At 39.4% G+C, this 17,655-nt stretch overlaps 1 protein-coding gene across 1 annotated transcript in view; it reads left to right on the top strand.

The window, feature by feature from the left end:
- Window positions 1-17,655, top strand: part of CPA6 (carboxypeptidase A6) — an 82,666-nt gene that overhangs the window by 41,494 nt on the left and 23,517 nt on the right. Inside the window, exons 3-6 of the mRNA XM_064388450.1 lie at window positions 8,254-8,378; window positions 11,781-11,895; window positions 12,814-12,915; window positions 13,735-13,839. Of these exons, the coding sequence (XP_064244520.1) occupies window positions 8,254-8,378; window positions 11,781-11,895; window positions 12,814-12,915; window positions 13,735-13,839 (447 nt within the window). The remainder of the gene's footprint in view (window positions 1-8,253; window positions 8,379-11,780; window positions 11,896-12,813; window positions 12,916-13,734; window positions 13,840-17,655) is intronic.

Below are 17,655 nucleotides of genomic sequence, written 5' to 3'. Positions count from 1 at the left end.
GCATGTAGATCTGCACTGCCAGTAAAAATAGCCAGCTGTACAGATAAAAAATTTTCTGCTGTGAGTTCTGTAAAATTGCCTGAACGTGCATTTATTTAACCAATAAACTCAACTACAGTAAAGAATAAATATAGAAGCCTAAATATAATGAGTCAGATCAGCTGCATTCCAGCTCAAAGCAGCAGGAGGGGGCTCTGGCCTGGACTACTCTTGTCTCAGCCTGGCTGAGCAGAGTTTCCTGTGCCTCCCTACCAGCCCCTCTCTGTAGGACTGCATCTCTCCAGGACAAGTTCTCAGGAAACTCTTGTGCATCATGCACTGCTGGGTATGCAGTTGTTTCTTAGGGCAATATGTGTCTGAGGTCAGGAGAAATTAGCAGGTGGGGAACTGAGAGCCATGCAGTCTTTTGAGGCAGGAGATTCTGGTTTTCACTGAGTGACAGAGGTAGTAGCAGCTGGCAGATGCCATCAGTATGTGTACAGCAGTATCTCTTGTCTCCAGCATGTTCCTGCATCATTTCTTTCAGTCTTTGTGGGGAAATAAAATAAGACCCTCGTAATTGTGCTTCCTACCAGCAGCACCACCCCACATCCTCAGACACATTTGACACAGACCTTGTGCCAAAGCCCGCTGGGGTAGATGTGACAGTGAGGATGACAGCGATAAATGATGCTGGAGCTCCTGCCTTGACTTTCATAAAAGATGTACAGTGCTAGTATCCTATACATGTATGACAAGTATATAGCATAGCAGTGCTGAGGAATGTTTTCATATGGTTGTGATGGACTAAAATGCAGCAAATACTTTGACAATTCAAGTGCAAACTCAGAGAATTATTTATTTTCCTAGCTATACATTGCTTTTAGATTGGTTGCTGCTGTAATGCCATCACAGGTGCCAGTCTTGAATTTTCCACTTTCTGTTGTGGTCTTCATTGTTATAAATAATTTCTCTTTTTATATATATATGGTACACATCTTTAATCCTGACATAGTGTTTAATACCAGAAATATCTTTTTGCAGGTTCACTGTTCCACTCAAATAATTTCCAAATTATTACAGTAATCAACAAATGAAAGAGAAACACTTATAAAGGTAGTACCACAGTAACATGAATATTACTGCCCATTCTCTGTCCCCCAGGACTCCTCTTGTCCATTTGCTGTCCCTCTGCTTTGTACATCTCTCCAATGACTGCCTATTTTCTCCTGCTCTTTCTTGTTCAGAAGAAAATTTGAGGAGCCTGTTGCTGATTTATGAGCCATTTCATGGTTTTAGTTCTGTTGGACCTGACTGACAGTAACAAATGTCACATTCCCAAGTGCTTTGCAAAGAAATGGGGATTTTCTTGGGTCCTCAGATGCAGCAGATTCTGTTTATCTGCTCTGGAATTTTCCTTTGTAAGCATTATTTTTGAAGTAGCACTTCATTTGAGCCTTGACTGATAATTTCTACTCCATCAGTGGTCTACAAGCACTTTTTATCATATAATGCCTGACTAGGATCAGGACTGTTTGTATAGGTAGCAAAGAGGCAACTGCTCCGTGAACATTCCTGGCATAATAGAGTTAGACCACTCATTCTTCAGTAGTTTTTATAAAAGAAATTCCTGGGCACAGCCAGGTACTTCTTCAACGTTAGGAGGAGCCAGCCTAGCAGGCCTTGAATCCAGAACTCCATTCCCTTTTGTTTGTTTTCTAGCCCGTACAGCAGCTGCTTATCCATTGTAATCCCTGAATTGATCCTGTCATTGCAGTTCAGAGAATCAGAAAAAAAAATGTCTCATAGAGGAAAAGGATCACTTGGCTATAAATCTGATAGTTTACACCTCCACAGGAAAATGCTTTAAAAGGATTCAGAGGACAAAAGCCTGCTTGAAAATGCAGTAAGAAAACCTGTCATCCCAAGTGGAGCTATTCTTATTTGCAGAAGGAAAGAAGTAGCTCAGCAGTCAGGACTGCCTGCATTTTACTTTTGCACTACATCAAATGATGCTTTAGATACTTTAGTTTGCTTTAGATGCTTTAGATACTTTACTTTAGATTTTACCCTAGCTCATAGTTAGGGTTCCAATCAGCTGTTAGAATATTTCAGATACACAAACAACATCAGGTGACAACAGAGAGAATTCATCAATATATCAAAATACATGTTTGGAAACCACTTGCCTGGCTCAGAAGGAAAATGTTGTTGCAGAAAAACATTAGTGGGAAAATACAAGATAGAGCAGAATAGCCCAGGTAGTGAAAGTAGTTCTCACAAGACACAGAGAGGGTGGGCTTTCTGAGAGGGCAGGAATCTGCTTCCTCTGAGGAAGCCTCAGCCTGAGCTCAACAAAGTCATCAGCACACCCCCAGTGGAAGCAGAATCAAATCCAGGGCTTACTATTCAATTTCCCATGCAGTGCAGCAACAACTGCAATTTGAACCAAGCTATAAATAGCTTAACAATAAACAAAAGAAGGGTTTAGTAATTTTTTTAATGAGTCTCTTAAAGACTTTTTCACATCTTTCAAATATACTTAGCCTAGTGGCATCTGTACTTGTAAGAACAGATATTTCTAATTTTATATTTATTTATATTTAAGAACAGTTACTATATAATTGGGTATGAGTTTTATCTCAGTGACTCTCTTGAGGAATAGCCTACAGGTTCTTTTCAGTGTAGAGCCCTGTGTAAAATTATACCAGTGTAAATAGAGTGGGAAGACCATTACTTCATTATAGTTCCACAAAGATTTGCAAAACTCAAAACTTCAATCTGTGCATTGTTCATGTTCTGTTCCTGCCGGTGTTATGGTTGTTGCAATTCCATGAATCATTCCCGATTTATTGGCACAATTACTCTTACCAGCCTCACTGAAAAGCAAATAAATACTGAAAAGTTAGAGCCAGTAAAATGTCTAGTACACTCAATCAGAAACCTAAATTACTTTGCACTGGGACTGCCTTGTAAGTCCTTTTAGAAAGCACAGGGAATTCCACACTGGATTGCCACTGGACCATTTTGCAGCACATAAAGGGTAGCTGAAGATGATTGGCAACCAGAACTGTCAATTAAGTTCCTTAACTGGCAGGAGCAAGTGAGGCTGAAATCAGTCCTAGTCTTAAAAACATTTGCAAGGGTGAAGACATTCGAGAGGAGCAGTTCTGCACTTTCCAGGTGAACCACAGCACTGCTGTAATTATGCAGCAGTGTCAGAGTGAACAAGAGTTATTCTTGCATGCTTCTTTCTTTTCAGATGTACCAACAGAAGTCTAAAATTCTGTTGCACACTGTACACATTTGTGTGCATACATGTAAGTGGCTGTGTTTCCCATGTGATAAAAACTCAGGTGGTCAGACCTCTGATGATACCAGTAAGACTAAAGCAATTTCTACTTCTACTCTCTGCCTTCTACAATTGGATTTATAATTGAAAACTTATCTAATGACTTTCATGACTGCTTAGGGGTTTTATGCATCTATACATGAGTATGTGGATATAAATGGGAAACCCGTGTTTCCTGAAAGAGCCCATGAGAAAAGAGCACTCTTGCTTTCATTATTGACTGCACGTTCCCTTTTGCAAGAGACTCGGAAATGCCAAGACATTTCAACTGACAGCATCATAACAATAATTATATCCTGAACTTTACAGTTGACAGCATTTCTCAAAGAAATCCATTCATGGTGATGTTAAGGACAAGGCCAGCTTTAGCACATGTATTGCTGGACACAACTCAGTGGGAATAATAACTGGAATTGCTAGGTAATAAAACATACAACAAAATAACTGTCTTCATGGGGAATGACACAGATAAATCATAAACTATTTTCTCCAGATACTAAATGTAAGTTATTCCAGTTATTTTCATGACAGACATCAGTCATCTCTTTTGATTGATATATAATTGCAGACCTGATGAGAGCACTAAGTATCTTCCTTTCAGGCTACATGGAAGAAGAAATTAAACATCTCCTTATGAAAAGGTAGTGAGGAAAAACTGGAGGATACTGCCCAAGAAAATTACTTTAATTACAAAGGCCAGCCTGAACCCCAATGTCTAAAGAAGCTGGGGATTCATTTCAGTGACTTGAATTTAAAAAAAGAACCATAGGATTTTATGCAGCCATGAGAGTGTCTGTGGGGAAAAGCAGTGAGACTCTTTTCTTCCCAGGCTTTCTTTCCATGGACATGGAACAAGCTGGAGGAAAACTGAATTGTTATGTTTTCTGCCTTGGCAGAGCAAAAAAGTTTTCTGTACACCATTTGTGATATGTAAGATTATGCTAACAAAGTGCTTGTATTCTTGCAAAATTATTTGCATAATTTTAACTTCGGAAGAAATTTTGAATCCTATTAGTTAAGCACCCAAATCTATTTAAAATATTTGTCCTTCTGCTTTGTGCTGACTTTCCATCACTGTACTGACCAAAACCTAGAGACATGAGAAATGAGTTCAGGGTTGCTATACCTTGGAAGGTGTCCAGGTAAGAGCTGACAGATTTATTTGAGCTGTCTTTACCACCTCAGTTTAAAGAGAAACTGCCTACAAAGAAACCTGTCTTTACTAAGCAAAAATTGAACCATGGGGATTTTAATGGGACAAGTGAGGTTAGAAAAAGAACAGGCAATTAAGAAAGACTATTTTTTATGTAGTTAGAATTAATAATCTCTAACACTTTCTTTGTTAAATAAAACAATAATGTGTTTAAATGCTTTGGGAAAAGAGACCTGCCTGTGTGCTCTTACACACAATTTTTTCCTCATAGAAAGTAAGTTAGGATGTTCACCCCTCTAGTGAGATGCTGGGGAAGAGCATTCACTGTGCATCTGGGGAGCCACCACTGTCCCTGAGAACAGATACTCAGGGTCACACTTGAGTGGCAGGTGCTGAGTAATTGGTCTCCTGGTCCCAACTCTGAACTTGCTGAAAAATCTTGCCTGGGCTCTGCTTATTATCCAGAGGCTTTAAATATCCCAATACCTTTTAAAGGCAACCTGCTGCTTGAAAGACAAGAAAAGATACAAGAAAAGATGTGCAAATAAGAGTGTTCTGCAAAGGAGATGAGAATATTTAGGTTTGCATGCATGCTCTAAAGCATATTGCTTTTCCTGTAGCCTCAAGATACCAGGTGGATTTTGAGGTTCAAATATTTGGCTGTACACTCAGGGAGTTTTGTAGGATTTCTCATCATTTTTTTACTGGAGAGTCTTCTTCCCACCTAGCAAATCCTACCACCCATACAGCAAATAGAAATCTTCTGGCACTGACTGGTACTCCATAACACTGTATAAAGGCTCATGTGTAGTGTGTGGGAGTAACAATACCCCATCACAGAGAGGGCAGAGGATAGCACAGCAATGTTTCACTGCCACTCACTAGCCAGCAGAGCCCAGCATGGAAATCCAAGGCACACTTGTGAGAGGAATGATGTTGAAATAAGAGTGATGACTTCAATAAGACCCTCAATGTCTGTGGGAGATGCAATGATGGAGTGTCCTGAAGATGACAGTGAGTAGAGGATAGTTGCACTTGCTCAGTCCAAACATGCTTGCTCTGAAATCCATCTTCTGTTTGTCAGTTTTTATGTACTTGTCACACCAAGGACAAGCTGACAGCTCCAATATATATAAGATGTCTGCTGGAGAAACACGTTGCTTGTTAAATGCTTTGTAAGGCAAAATCTGGGCAGTGACTGAAGTGGTATTCTGGACAGCACAGGTAACATCTCCCAGAGAATCACTGACTGCTTCGTTTACATTGGAAAGGATGAGAAGTGGGAGTCAAAGGAGCCAAATTACCCAAACAGGGAACTGAGATGAAGCAGAATGATTTGCATGCTAAATAAGGGATTTTTTTGTCTCACTTCCAGGACAATGCCAGGAGTGAAATATTGCATTTTCACCGACAGAGGATAGTGGCAATATGCCAAAGATTTCATTAGTTAAAATAAGATTGCTTCTGCTTTTGATATTCACTTACAGGCAGTAATGTGAGGAACAATTAGAATACCTCAGATCTTAAAGAGTCTGGTGATGTTGTAACTAACAGTGTGAATATTGCTTGGTTTATTCCCTCCGTGGTGATGGAGAGTTTCACCAAAATAAATCCTGAGTAACTGTCAAGAACAAAGACATAGTTCAGGTGTGTATCAGTGGTAATTTGTTGGGGTTTTTTTTTCTATTTCAGTTTTGTGTGCTTAGATACTGCAGTTGGCCAGGAGACACTTCAGTTTTTCTTAGCTTGTATGTAACAATTTGGTTTTATTTTTATGAAGATGGCTCAAGCTGAGCTGATTGATAGACTGTTACTCTAAGAGCAACAAAATTACCCTTTCTGATGTATATTTTTTAGGAATAAATCTTAAAAGTCAAATACACATATGGCATCTGTATTTGTAAAAGTCAAACACACATATTAACCATGTGTGAAATTACCCATGTTGAATTCAGGGGGAATTTCACTGGGTGCCTATAATTAATCAAAATATGAAAGCCAGATAAACTAACAAACAGAGGGTGTTAGCACAGTGAGACGATCTTTATTTGTAAGCAGCATTTAGCACCATTTAATTCATGACTTTGGTTTCTACTGACCATCTGTCATAGCTGCTGTCAGCTTCAGAAGCCTCGTGAACTTTGCCAGTCCTGTGTTAGACTTCAAAAGATGCAGCACCCAGCCACCAGTATGACTTGGATCCAGAGACCATATTGTGGCAGCATGAAACAAAGAGTGGCTTTGGCAAGAACAAGATGCTGGCCCTGTGTTTCAGTTCTGCTCCTTCCAAAGTAGCAGGCATTTAATTGGATTAACTGAGCTGAGGTCACCATTGCTTGAAGAGGTAGCACCAGGTTCAGCATCAGATGCCCTCTTGGGATACTCTTACTCAGGGTCATTTGAGAAATGGTGAGAACTAAACCTGTCTCCCTGTAATCTCCTTGGTACAAGACTGTACTCCTCTTGCAAATAAGGTCCACAGCAAGACCAGGTAAATGCATTTGAAGTTTTCAAATAGCTTCTATGGCATAAAAGAAGTGAGACGATTTTAAAGCATAAATTATAAAAATCTTTTTAAATACCTGGAAAGCAGTGGACACTCATGAGCTGTATCAACAGGTTCATCAGTGCAGCCTGATACATCTGATTGCAACAAAACAGAAAAGACAAGACAAAAAACCAAAAGACATCTATCAAGCAATAATCCTTTTTAGATTCTCTTTAAGAAATGCGTGGACATGTAGTCAGCATCAATTTCCTTCCTTGTATTCAGCTCAGAAACGTATTTTTAAGGCCTGTGGATCTTGGCATGCCTCTTTGTCATGTTGATACGTAGATTGTTGCTGAAATTCCCATTTTTAATCTCCTATGAATATCCAGAATCTCTGGAAAGAGTTTTGTTGACTCATGTTCTTTCCACTGTCCCCACACTGGCTGAGGAGGAGCTGCACTTGCCTCTGTTGAGGAGTACGTACTAGTACACTATTTTATTACAGGGTGCAGAACACTGAATTTCAAATCCCTTTGAAAAAGGGATTTGCAAATTTTCTTGCTTTCTTGAAAATTCATTTCCTGGCCTAAAATTTCCAAGAGTATTTCAGATTTGGCAACAAAAGGAAGTACAATTGGTCAAGAAACATCCCTTACGTATGTGCAGATACAGATAGCACAATAACAATAGTGGTTCAGTAGCTATCATTTTTACAATATTGTAATAATCTGATTATCTTAATCCCGTTACTTTGACATTTAGTATAAAATTATTGTGTGTTCATTGTCTTGGTGGCCTGCTATTGACCTCTGATCAGCTTATTATCAAGAATAAAGCTCGAGTATATTTTGCAAACAACACTGGTATGTGCTATGCTTTCTATATCTCTTTAGCATTTTTTGCTGCTTTAGTGAACACAGAACATGCCTTGCAAAATAAAAAAGACTCATGGCCTGCATAGGAGTTGGGAATGTATAGTAGTCTGAGGAGGTGCATGAAGATGGAAGTAGCTTTTGTTTTGATCTATTTGAGGAGGCATATTCTGAAGAGTGTTCTCTGTTCCCATTGGCAAATCTCCCAGGAGAGTTGTGGCAAACTGGGCACAATCAACCCTCAAAATCTGCTCTGTTAGCACAGGTGTCGAGCTGGACCAGCCGATGCAGTTCTGTTGTCTCTACCATGCCTAGAGGGTTTGCCCTACCTACAAGCATGCCTTCTCCTGGGCTTCCCCACCTACACTGAATGCGTGTGAATTACAGGTTGGTTCCTGCACTACAGGTGGACTTGTGGCAGCCCAGCAGCCCCTTCCACATCGTCCAAGGCGCAGTGGCTGACGTGCGAGTACCGCAGAACACGACGCGGAGCCTGCTGCCCTTCCTCCAGCAAGCAAACATCCAGTACACGTAAGCCCACGCTCCTCTTCCCGTGCCTCGCTCCAGAGAGCTGGCCTTGGGGCAGGTCTGCACCTACCACGCCAAGTGTGCTCGAAAAAATACCTTCCACATCACAGCAATTAGGCTGGCAGACAGCTCGGCATTGCCAAGAAAACAACCGCTTTAATGGCAGAGCAGCAAATCTCCCACAGGCAGCAGCTTTAATTAAATGTCCTCCTTTGGAGTCAAGCTGAAGGGTTTTCAATGTATGTGAAATCACATCTGTTAAGAGAGGGTTGGTAATTACTAATTCTGCAGCCTGGTTTGCCTCTTTATTTAGCAAGGTTTATTTACAAGTGAGCTGCAAATGCAGAGGCAAAACTTCTACATCAATTATATAGGAGCTACTGCTATCATTCTCTAATCCTAGTGACCAATGCAAGTCATACAGTACAAATGCAGTATTTTTAGTTTCACATATTATTTATAGTGCTCCTTAAAAAAACTCAAGGCAATTTTGGAGTATACTTATCCTTTCATATTTATCCATATGATGTACAGGACTAGAGTAATGATCTTGTTTTAAAGCCTTCTCAATGGCATGCCTAAGCATCAGAATAATCAGCTCATGAGTTCTCAAACATTTGCTGAATAAAGACCTACATGAGGTTATTTATACTTATTTCTCAATGATAAAAGAATGGTGTAAATCATAATGTAGATGTATTTATGTATACATATGTATAGTACTCATCAGAATCCCATTTTATTATAACAATGCTCTCTTCTTAATTAGTTGTTCTAAAAATACAGAAACAAGCATAAGTAAATTAAGTACACAAGCTCCATAGCTGCAGTTCAGAGTGACTTTCATGTGGGTTCAGCATTGCTTTGGTTTTGTTTATGTTTAAAACTGAGATGGGGCTTTTTCTAATTGTTTTCCTGTGCTTATAAAAAAATGTTCCCTAATTACTGTGACCCAGCAGTTGGATTCATGTCTGCTGCTGTTCCTGCTCACAGTAATCACCTTCAATGAAATGACAGAAGGACATTTTATGTGTGTTATAAACACTCTCTGTACTTGAAGACCTCTGCTTGGGTTGCAAAGCAATGTGCAAGCACAAGATCTGCCAGAGTAAAAGGTCTCTGCAGTTTACCTCAAAAAACATGCTACAAACACTGGATTAATCTTCCACAGAGAAAATCTCTCTGACTTTTGGCACACAAGTTATGTGTACTTGGAAGCAAACTGAGCAGTATTTTACCAGGTCTAGACTTGTCCTTTGCTCTCCCTCTTATTCTCCTCGCTGCCTGTTTTAGATGGTCCCAGCCATTAGGAATAAAACCCTGCAAAGCACATGCTTGTCCTGACAAGCCTCCTGAGATCTGTAACTCCACAAAAGCCAGGAGGATTCACCATGAGAGCAATCACAGCCATAGACAGGGAGCAGCAGGAGCAGGCTGGCCAAGCACAGCCATGCCCACAGCACAGCTGGGCTGAGGATCACAGCCCTGAGCTGAAGTGCAGCTCTACAGCCAAGATTTTGTGCAGCTTCTTTTCACATAGCTGATTTTCAATTTTTTTTAATTATTTTTCCCCCACACACTCAATGGAGTCAAATTCCTACATCCCTTTTGGAACTGGAAAAGTCTGAGCCAAAGTCCAGATAAAATTTCAGCTTGATGCAGTGATGCTTACCTGAATTATGACACATTTACAAAATCAGGAAGCATTTCAGCTTCCCTAATAATGACCAGCACTTGCCTGTAAAACAGGCTTATCTCTCTTAGGGTTTGACTTCTTGACAAGTTGGCCACGAAAACAAGCCAAGCATCAGATAAACTCTCTGTACCAAGTTGCCTCAGTTGTAAGTTTTTTGGTAAAGAAGACACTTGCATTGCATTCAGATCTGAGGGACTTAAAAGCTTTTGTATTATAAGCACACACAGTACATAGTCATTTAAAAGTAAAGAAAAATTATCAAATCTCATTTAGAGTACAGATGCATAAGTACATAAGTTAACAGAGTTTGATTCTGGTAGTTGCTTATAGTAATCAGAATTCTGAAAAGCAGTCCAACATTTTTTTAACTATTAGATGCCCTAATGAATTGAATAAAATCACTGCTTTAATCAGCTTTACAGTACTAAACTTATTGTATGTATAGCACCTCCCAAGTCAAGACTATAATCCTTTAGTTTGCTTAATGAATGTTGCTGATGTAGAACAATGTAATTTCTAATTATACAACTACTTCACTCATGTATTGGAAGGTAAGAATAACCTTTACTTTGATTCTATATGCAGATAGCCCTATTGCCTTTGAGGCATCTGCTGTACAGCTGAGTTAGGAGCAGAGTAAATGCCATTTCTTTCCATCTTTTTCCAATCACAGAAGCTAATGCCTATAAAAATGTAAAAGGTTGAATGTGACTGTCTTTTTATGGGAATGGTGAATTAGTGGCATGGTGATTACACATTGCCATGCTTTAGGAGAAGAGGGCATACAAGGATGACTCTCAGTTATACAATAATATTGTTACAGATATTTGTGACAGTATTCTCTGCTTCTGCTACTTTCTGGTGGAATGGATGGATACTTCAACTTCTTCATTATAATTATTTTTAGATGTTTTCTATATTATAATTTTGTATTTGTGTCATTTTTTATTTTTGCCCTAAAACAGGACAGTTTCAGCTTATACAACTCTTCCTGCATTTTACTCTTAATGCAAAGAACCTCTCACTTTTTATGCAAGTATATTTAAATTTCACTTTGCATTTTTCATATTTTTCCTGAGTTATTTTAACAAAACTGGCAAACAACTACAGCAGAGTAGATAATGTAATCAACAAAGCCCACTTTAATTCTTTTGCTTGCTATTTTTTCTTGTTTCAGACAGAATGATAACGCTACCAAGTTTTTTGTTTTTTGTTTGTTTTTTTTTTTTTTTGTTTTGCCTATACAGCTTTTAGCTGTATGTAATGTTCCATGACACTCCCAAGAGAAAGTGGGTCCATGTTTTCCTAAGCTTACAAAGATTTTTGAAATGGTTTGAAATCAGTTTTTGAAGATCCATGATCACATAGTATAAGTGGATTATAAAAGAAGACAGTAAATTTTGCTCCATAAACAAAATAAAGTGGGTGCTTCTTCACACTGGATACATTATTTACATCATTCTGTTTCAGTCATTTAACAATTTTATTGTGTTTTTGAAGGCACTCTTACATTTCAAAGCAGCTGGATTATTTATTTGGCAGCTTTTATTCTAGTGAGCCTGAAGCACTCTATTGTCAAAATGTAACAGATGAAATAAAGTCAGGATGGTTTAACTTCTGCTATATTTCTTCTAAAAGTGATTGTTGTTCTGATTTAGATTGTGTGTTCTTCCAGCTTTTCAATAATACCACTATCTTTTTTTACTTAGGATTCTCATATCAGACCTACAGCAAGCAATAGAAAACCAAACTGGAGGGAGGTCCCATAGGAATCGAAGGTCCCTCCCTGGGTATAACTATGAAGTATACCACTCCCTGGAAGAGGTGCATTAAAAGTCATATTGTTCCTCTTATCTACCACAATGTTGTGTTTAGTAAGGCTATGGTTTCATTCTCTCTACAAGTTCTGGTTACCTGTTCATCTTCAGGAGTGTTCTAAATGTTTCTTCTTCAAAAACAGGCACTTCCTTGAAAAACAAAATCTATTTAATATTTGTATTCAAGGCTTACCTTTACATGTAACTGTCTTTCAGAGCATCTGAGTTTTGTTTTTAAAGTAGGTCTTCTACTCTGGTTGAATAAGAGATTTCAGTGAGTGATTGGTCAGACTAAGTCATTTAATTAACCAATACAAGTAAATGCTTAAGTATTTAAACAGGAGGTACAAATACGCAAAAACACTTAGATACAAATTCATTTCTGAGGAATACTACCCTGGATGATGGCTGGGTAAATAATTCCTGTTTAATTTACTGTGCTCACATATACAGTTTCAGTCTCAAGACAAAGTCACTAGGCTGAGGATGGAGAGTGATGCGTCACAAGATCTGGTGCCCACTAAACAAATACTGCAGGTAGCATTGAGTCCTGCATCTGTTTGCCATTGTGTTCTGACAGGCAGAAACATGGAGCTTCTTTCTTCATTTCATTAACATTTAGTGGCAATGGTGGATTAGCCTCATCCCCATATTTTCAATGGAGAGCTTATATATTGCAGTAATACCCAACAATGAAATAGGAAAAAAAATCCCATGTGAAGGCTGCATCCAGTCTCAGGCTGTAGAGCTATGAGTGCCAAATAATGGTTAAAGTGTGAAAACAAAAACAAACAAGACAAAAATAAAAACCATAGGAAAATCAAAAAATAGAGAGAGGATAGAGAGCTGAGCCAAATAAATGTATTGCAGTTTCTTCCCATGAAATGCAAAGATTGAAGCAATGATTTTATTTTTGTGTTTGCAGATCGCGGACTGGATGCATTATCTGAATAGAACTTATTCAGATCTTGTTCACATGTTCTCTGTTGGAAAATCCTATGAAGGGAGACCACTGTACGTACTCAAGGTAAAGATTAAATAGTCATTAATGAGACTAAAATCTGGAATCAGGGGCAGACACTGTTATTTATGTTACAGCATATACACCAGAGATTCAGCTTAACAGTGTTTCCTAAGGATGCGCTGCTGAAATTAAAGTATCTCTCTGGATGTCATCTTTAGTGAAAAATTGAAAAAACCTGGAAAACTAATAGCCAAATCCTAGTTACCTGGAGAAAGATAACAGGACAAGTTCAGTTAGCAGGATTTGTATTTAAGTGGATAGGAAAGCTTTTTGTTTATAAACAACTAGGAGAGCAGTTATGCTGGAGAGGGATCCCAGAGGAGTGTGGAGCCCTTCTCAGCATGTGCCACAAATGCTGCTTCTTTACCTACTGACAAAATTTCAGGGCTGTGTGCTCTCAACTCACATTATTAGGACCACAAATTTGAGTGTGTCAACAACACGCAAAAATCTTACTTTTAATGTACTTTCTTTTCGTCTCCTATCTAAGAGTTCTGAAAATTGTATTCATTATCATGCAATCCACGTAGTGTCATTGTTCCTCACCCTACTCCATGTAATAATCATTCCTCATAAAAGAGGAACTTGCAGATCTCACTTCTGCTACAGTTTGGTTTTTTTTTCCATAAGTCAGCCTTATTATCATGGCATACCTGCCTAACATTATCTTGGCCATACCTTTTAAAACAGTAAATTTGTGTTCCTTTGTATGAGGAAATTCAAAATGGTTTAGCCTCTCTCATATTCTATTATTTTCTCATTATTGTTTTTTCACTCATGTCATGTGATCTATTGGTATTTTGTGAATACTCACATTTCAAGTTAGGTAAAAGATCACGGCCCTACAAGAAAGCTGTCTGGATAGACTGTGGGATTCATGCAAGAGAGTGGATTGGCCCAGCCTTTTGCCAGTGGTTCGTGAAAGAAGTAAGTGTTTCAAATTTACAGTCATACAGTTCTTTCTGTTAAGTAAACTTTGCATTTTTGCTGTAGCACATCTAACACACTACTAGTATGGAAAGTAACTAGCTATAAAAGTAACTGTTATACCTCTCTTTTTAAAAATTATTTGTGGAATACTTAAGTGCTTAATAAACAAAGCTGTTAGTAACAGCCAGACACAGCCAGGCACAGGACAAAAATATGCCAGACACATACTGGCAGAGATATGAAGTAGGATTTTATTCCAAGACCTAAAAGTGTGAAGGTTTTCAGTAATTTTGGTTATTGCCCAGGTAAATCAGTGCCAGCATGTACTGCTTCAGATCAGTTCAGCAGTATCATTGTTTTAAGGACTTAGTTTAAAAGATACATTTCTCTTTTCTGCAATTTCATAGGAATAGAAAGCCAAAGTCACAGAATCACAAAATAGAACATAGAACTGTCTAGGTTTGAAAAGATCTTTAAGATCATCAAGTCCAGCTGTTAACCTAACACTGCCAAGTCCACCATTAAGCTGTCACCCCAAGTGCCACATTTACACATCTTTTAAATACCTCCAGAGAAGGTGACAAGCATTTCATTGGACAGCCTATTCCAATATTTGAGAACCCTGTCAGTGGAGAAATTTTTTCCAGCATCCAAGCCTCCCCTGGCTCAATTTAAGGCCATTTTCTCTTGTCCTATCTGCTCCCATCTGTCTACAGCCTCCTGTCTACAGGTAGTTGTAGAGAGCAATAAGGACCCTCCTGAGCCTCCTTGTCTCTAAAGACCCTCAGATCCCTCAGTTGCTGCTCATCACATTTGGTCTCCAAACCTTCATCATCTTCAATTCCCTTCTCTGGACTCACCCCATAACCTCAATGTCTTTTTGTAGTGAGGGGCCCAAAACTGAACACAGGATTCAAGGTGTGGCCTCACCACTGCCGAGTACAGGAGGTGCCCTGGTCCTGCTGGCCACACTACTCCTGATACAGCTCAGGTGTCACTGGCCTTCTTGGCCACCTGGACACACACACTGGCTCATGTTCAGCTGTTGTCGACCAGCACCCCCAGCTCTTTTTCCAATGAGTATCTTTCCAACCACTCTTCCCTCAGCACTACATGGGGTCTCTGTGACTCAAGTGCAGGATCTAGCACTTGGCCTTTCTGAACAGTTGGTCTCAATGTGTATAGAATTCATCCACCGTGTTTCCATGATGGCAACTGTAATCATTTTTCTGCTGTGCAATGCCTTCCAGCTCCTGTTTGTTGCCCATCCTCTGAGTATTGGTATAGATGTGCTTCAGTTGGGCTACTGAACCAAATGCCTTCTGCAGGGAAGAAACCCTAATTCCTACATGACCAGTTTTAGGCACTTCTGTGGTTTCTAACACATCAATACCCTTCTGTCTTTGCTGCCACATGGATCTCCATCCCCAGCCTCCACTGTGATGGCAGACTGAAGGACCTGTCTAGATCAACATCCCTCAAACATCAATGTGGTGCCCCCAAGTTTATCAAGCCTGGTTTTATCCTCTTCCACCTTCAAACCAGTTTAAAGCTTTTTCAGTAAGACCTAACTTATGATCAAAGAGCCTTTTCCACCTTTGGACAGGTACACCCTATCTCACAGGAAAGCCTGCTTTTTTTTGACCCCATGGTCAAAAGTCCCAAAATTCTACCAGTGACACCTGTCTCAGAGCCAGGGATTGATCTGCTGGCTGTTCTTCTTCATAGATGGATTTCACGTGAAATGATGAATTCCATATTCTCTGAAAAGCCAGTGATTCCAATGTTTCTTTGATTCTGTCTCATTGAGTTATTCTCCCTTTATTTTTGATGTCTAGTGTTTAGTCTCCATATTCATCCATTTGCAGTTTTCAAATGAGAGGTGAGATCAAATGGAATTGGAATTTTATTTCCAAAATGTCTCATTCTGTTTTGGTTCTGTTTTTTTGGGGTTTCTGGGTTGGTTTTTGTTTTTGGGGTTTTTTTTTTTTTTGGGGGGGGGGGTGTTTTGGTTTTAGTTTCTTTGTTTTTGTTGGGTTTTTTTAATATCAATGCTTAAAATCTTCTAATTTGGGATTCATTACAGATGCATTATATGTTTACAGGGTTTTGCCATTTCCCCTAGCCAACAAACTTTTGTTCAAGATGAGGCATTAGCTGCACAATGGAGACTACCTTGCAATGTAATTGGCAGAAGTCAAAAGTGACTTAAAAATTCCCCCACATGTGTGCTTTGAGTACTTTGCATGCCATTTGTTTGCACAAAATAAGGGTTGCAACATACTTTTAGAAGCTTATTCCTATAAACACACAGTTTTCTCACTTTTCTTCCCACCCATCTCTGTGCAATTCTACAGTGTATGAATACCTCCTCTGATTTTGTGAGAGTAAACTTCTGCATCATCAACACCCTAATGCTGAGATGGCCATATAAGCATGTGTGGCCTTCCCTCAGGAATCACAACAGTGTATAGGAAAAGTACAGAAATAATGAGACCACTACAGTTTGGATGAGCCTGTCACCACAAATAGGTTAAATGAGGTTCAGGATCTGGTCTCCAGATTTTGGTGTGCAGCAATTGTTTGTCATCTTATTAAGACTCCTGTCAATGTGAAGATGAACTAACTTGCAACTTCTGAGCAGCTTTCCTACCCAGGAGAACATGCTGCAGTAAGGAGGGAAGCTGGGGCAGAAAGGCACTGGTGGGAAGACTATTGTTTAAATTCCTCTTTCTTACCAAAGTTTTCCCATAAAGCAGTACCATGTGGCAGTACTGTAAAAATCACTAGACTTCTCTGTAGACCTTATAGCACAATATAGGCTATGGGTGTGTATATAAAAACCTTCTGGTTGTTATTTGAGATCTTCAGAGAGCAGCTTGTAAGGCTGTTTCTCTAATTATGTAAAAACATTTTCCTGGATTAAAAGTAGTCTCCACAGAGCTCCTTCAGACTACAAGAATGTACCACCTTTGTCTGCCCATCCCTTCTCAGAGCAGTATTTCAATCCAGCATAAAAGCAAAAAGCACAAGGAAGGGAATACATTATGCTCATCATCATATTAAAAACAACTGGCTAAGGAGGACAGAAAAGATTATTAGATCGCTTGATTTAGGATATTACTTTTCTCATTGTAAGAATTAGAAATTTTTAGTAAGAACTCTGGGAAAACTGAAGGTCTTTCTGTGCTTCAAAATCTGCAATTCTCTTGCTGGCAAACTGCTCCCCTAAGCACCTCTGCAGCCTGGCAGCCCAGATTTCCATCCCCCCTGGTACTTACGGGCAGTTCTGAGAAAGGGCTGTCAGCTTGGAAACAGATTTTTCCTGGCATGTTTGTTGACTCTTAAGGAATAGCACCACAAGTCTATTGATTTAAGGCAAGCAAGAAGGAATGCTGGATTTACATGATGTTGGCTTCTTTTCTAACAGGAACAGCATACATGCTTTCCTTTACTATGCAGGCAGCCTGAAATGTCTTAGCAAGCTTTCACTTCACCCTGTGATCTCTGACACTTTTTTATTGAAATATATCCATGTTCCTGTGTACAAGAAGGCTTTTCAAGAAATTTATCTTAAGAAGAAAACCCTCAATGCATGAATGTCACTTAACATTCAGGCCTCAGACTGGGTGCCTCAAATTTAACCAAATACTCCTATTCAGTTTGGGAGCCCTCAGCATCTGGTTTGCACCTCTAGAGGTGGCAGTTTCTGCATGACAGTGGATTTGCTGCTAGCAATGGGAGAGCACTTCCAGAGGGTGGAGGTGCCACGGAGCAGCTGCTCATGGCTTTTTCCTGGGCATGGCAGCAGCT

Source organism: Passer domesticus, chromosome 1 (assembly GCF_036417665.1).
Source record: "Passer domesticus isolate bPasDom1 chromosome 1, bPasDom1.hap1, whole genome shotgun sequence".
Classification (NCBI taxonomy): Eukaryota; Metazoa; Chordata; class Aves; order Passeriformes; family Passeridae; genus Passer; species Passer domesticus.
The sequence above is the reverse complement of the archived record's forward strand: the minus strand, read 5'-3'. Positions and strand labels throughout refer to the sequence as shown.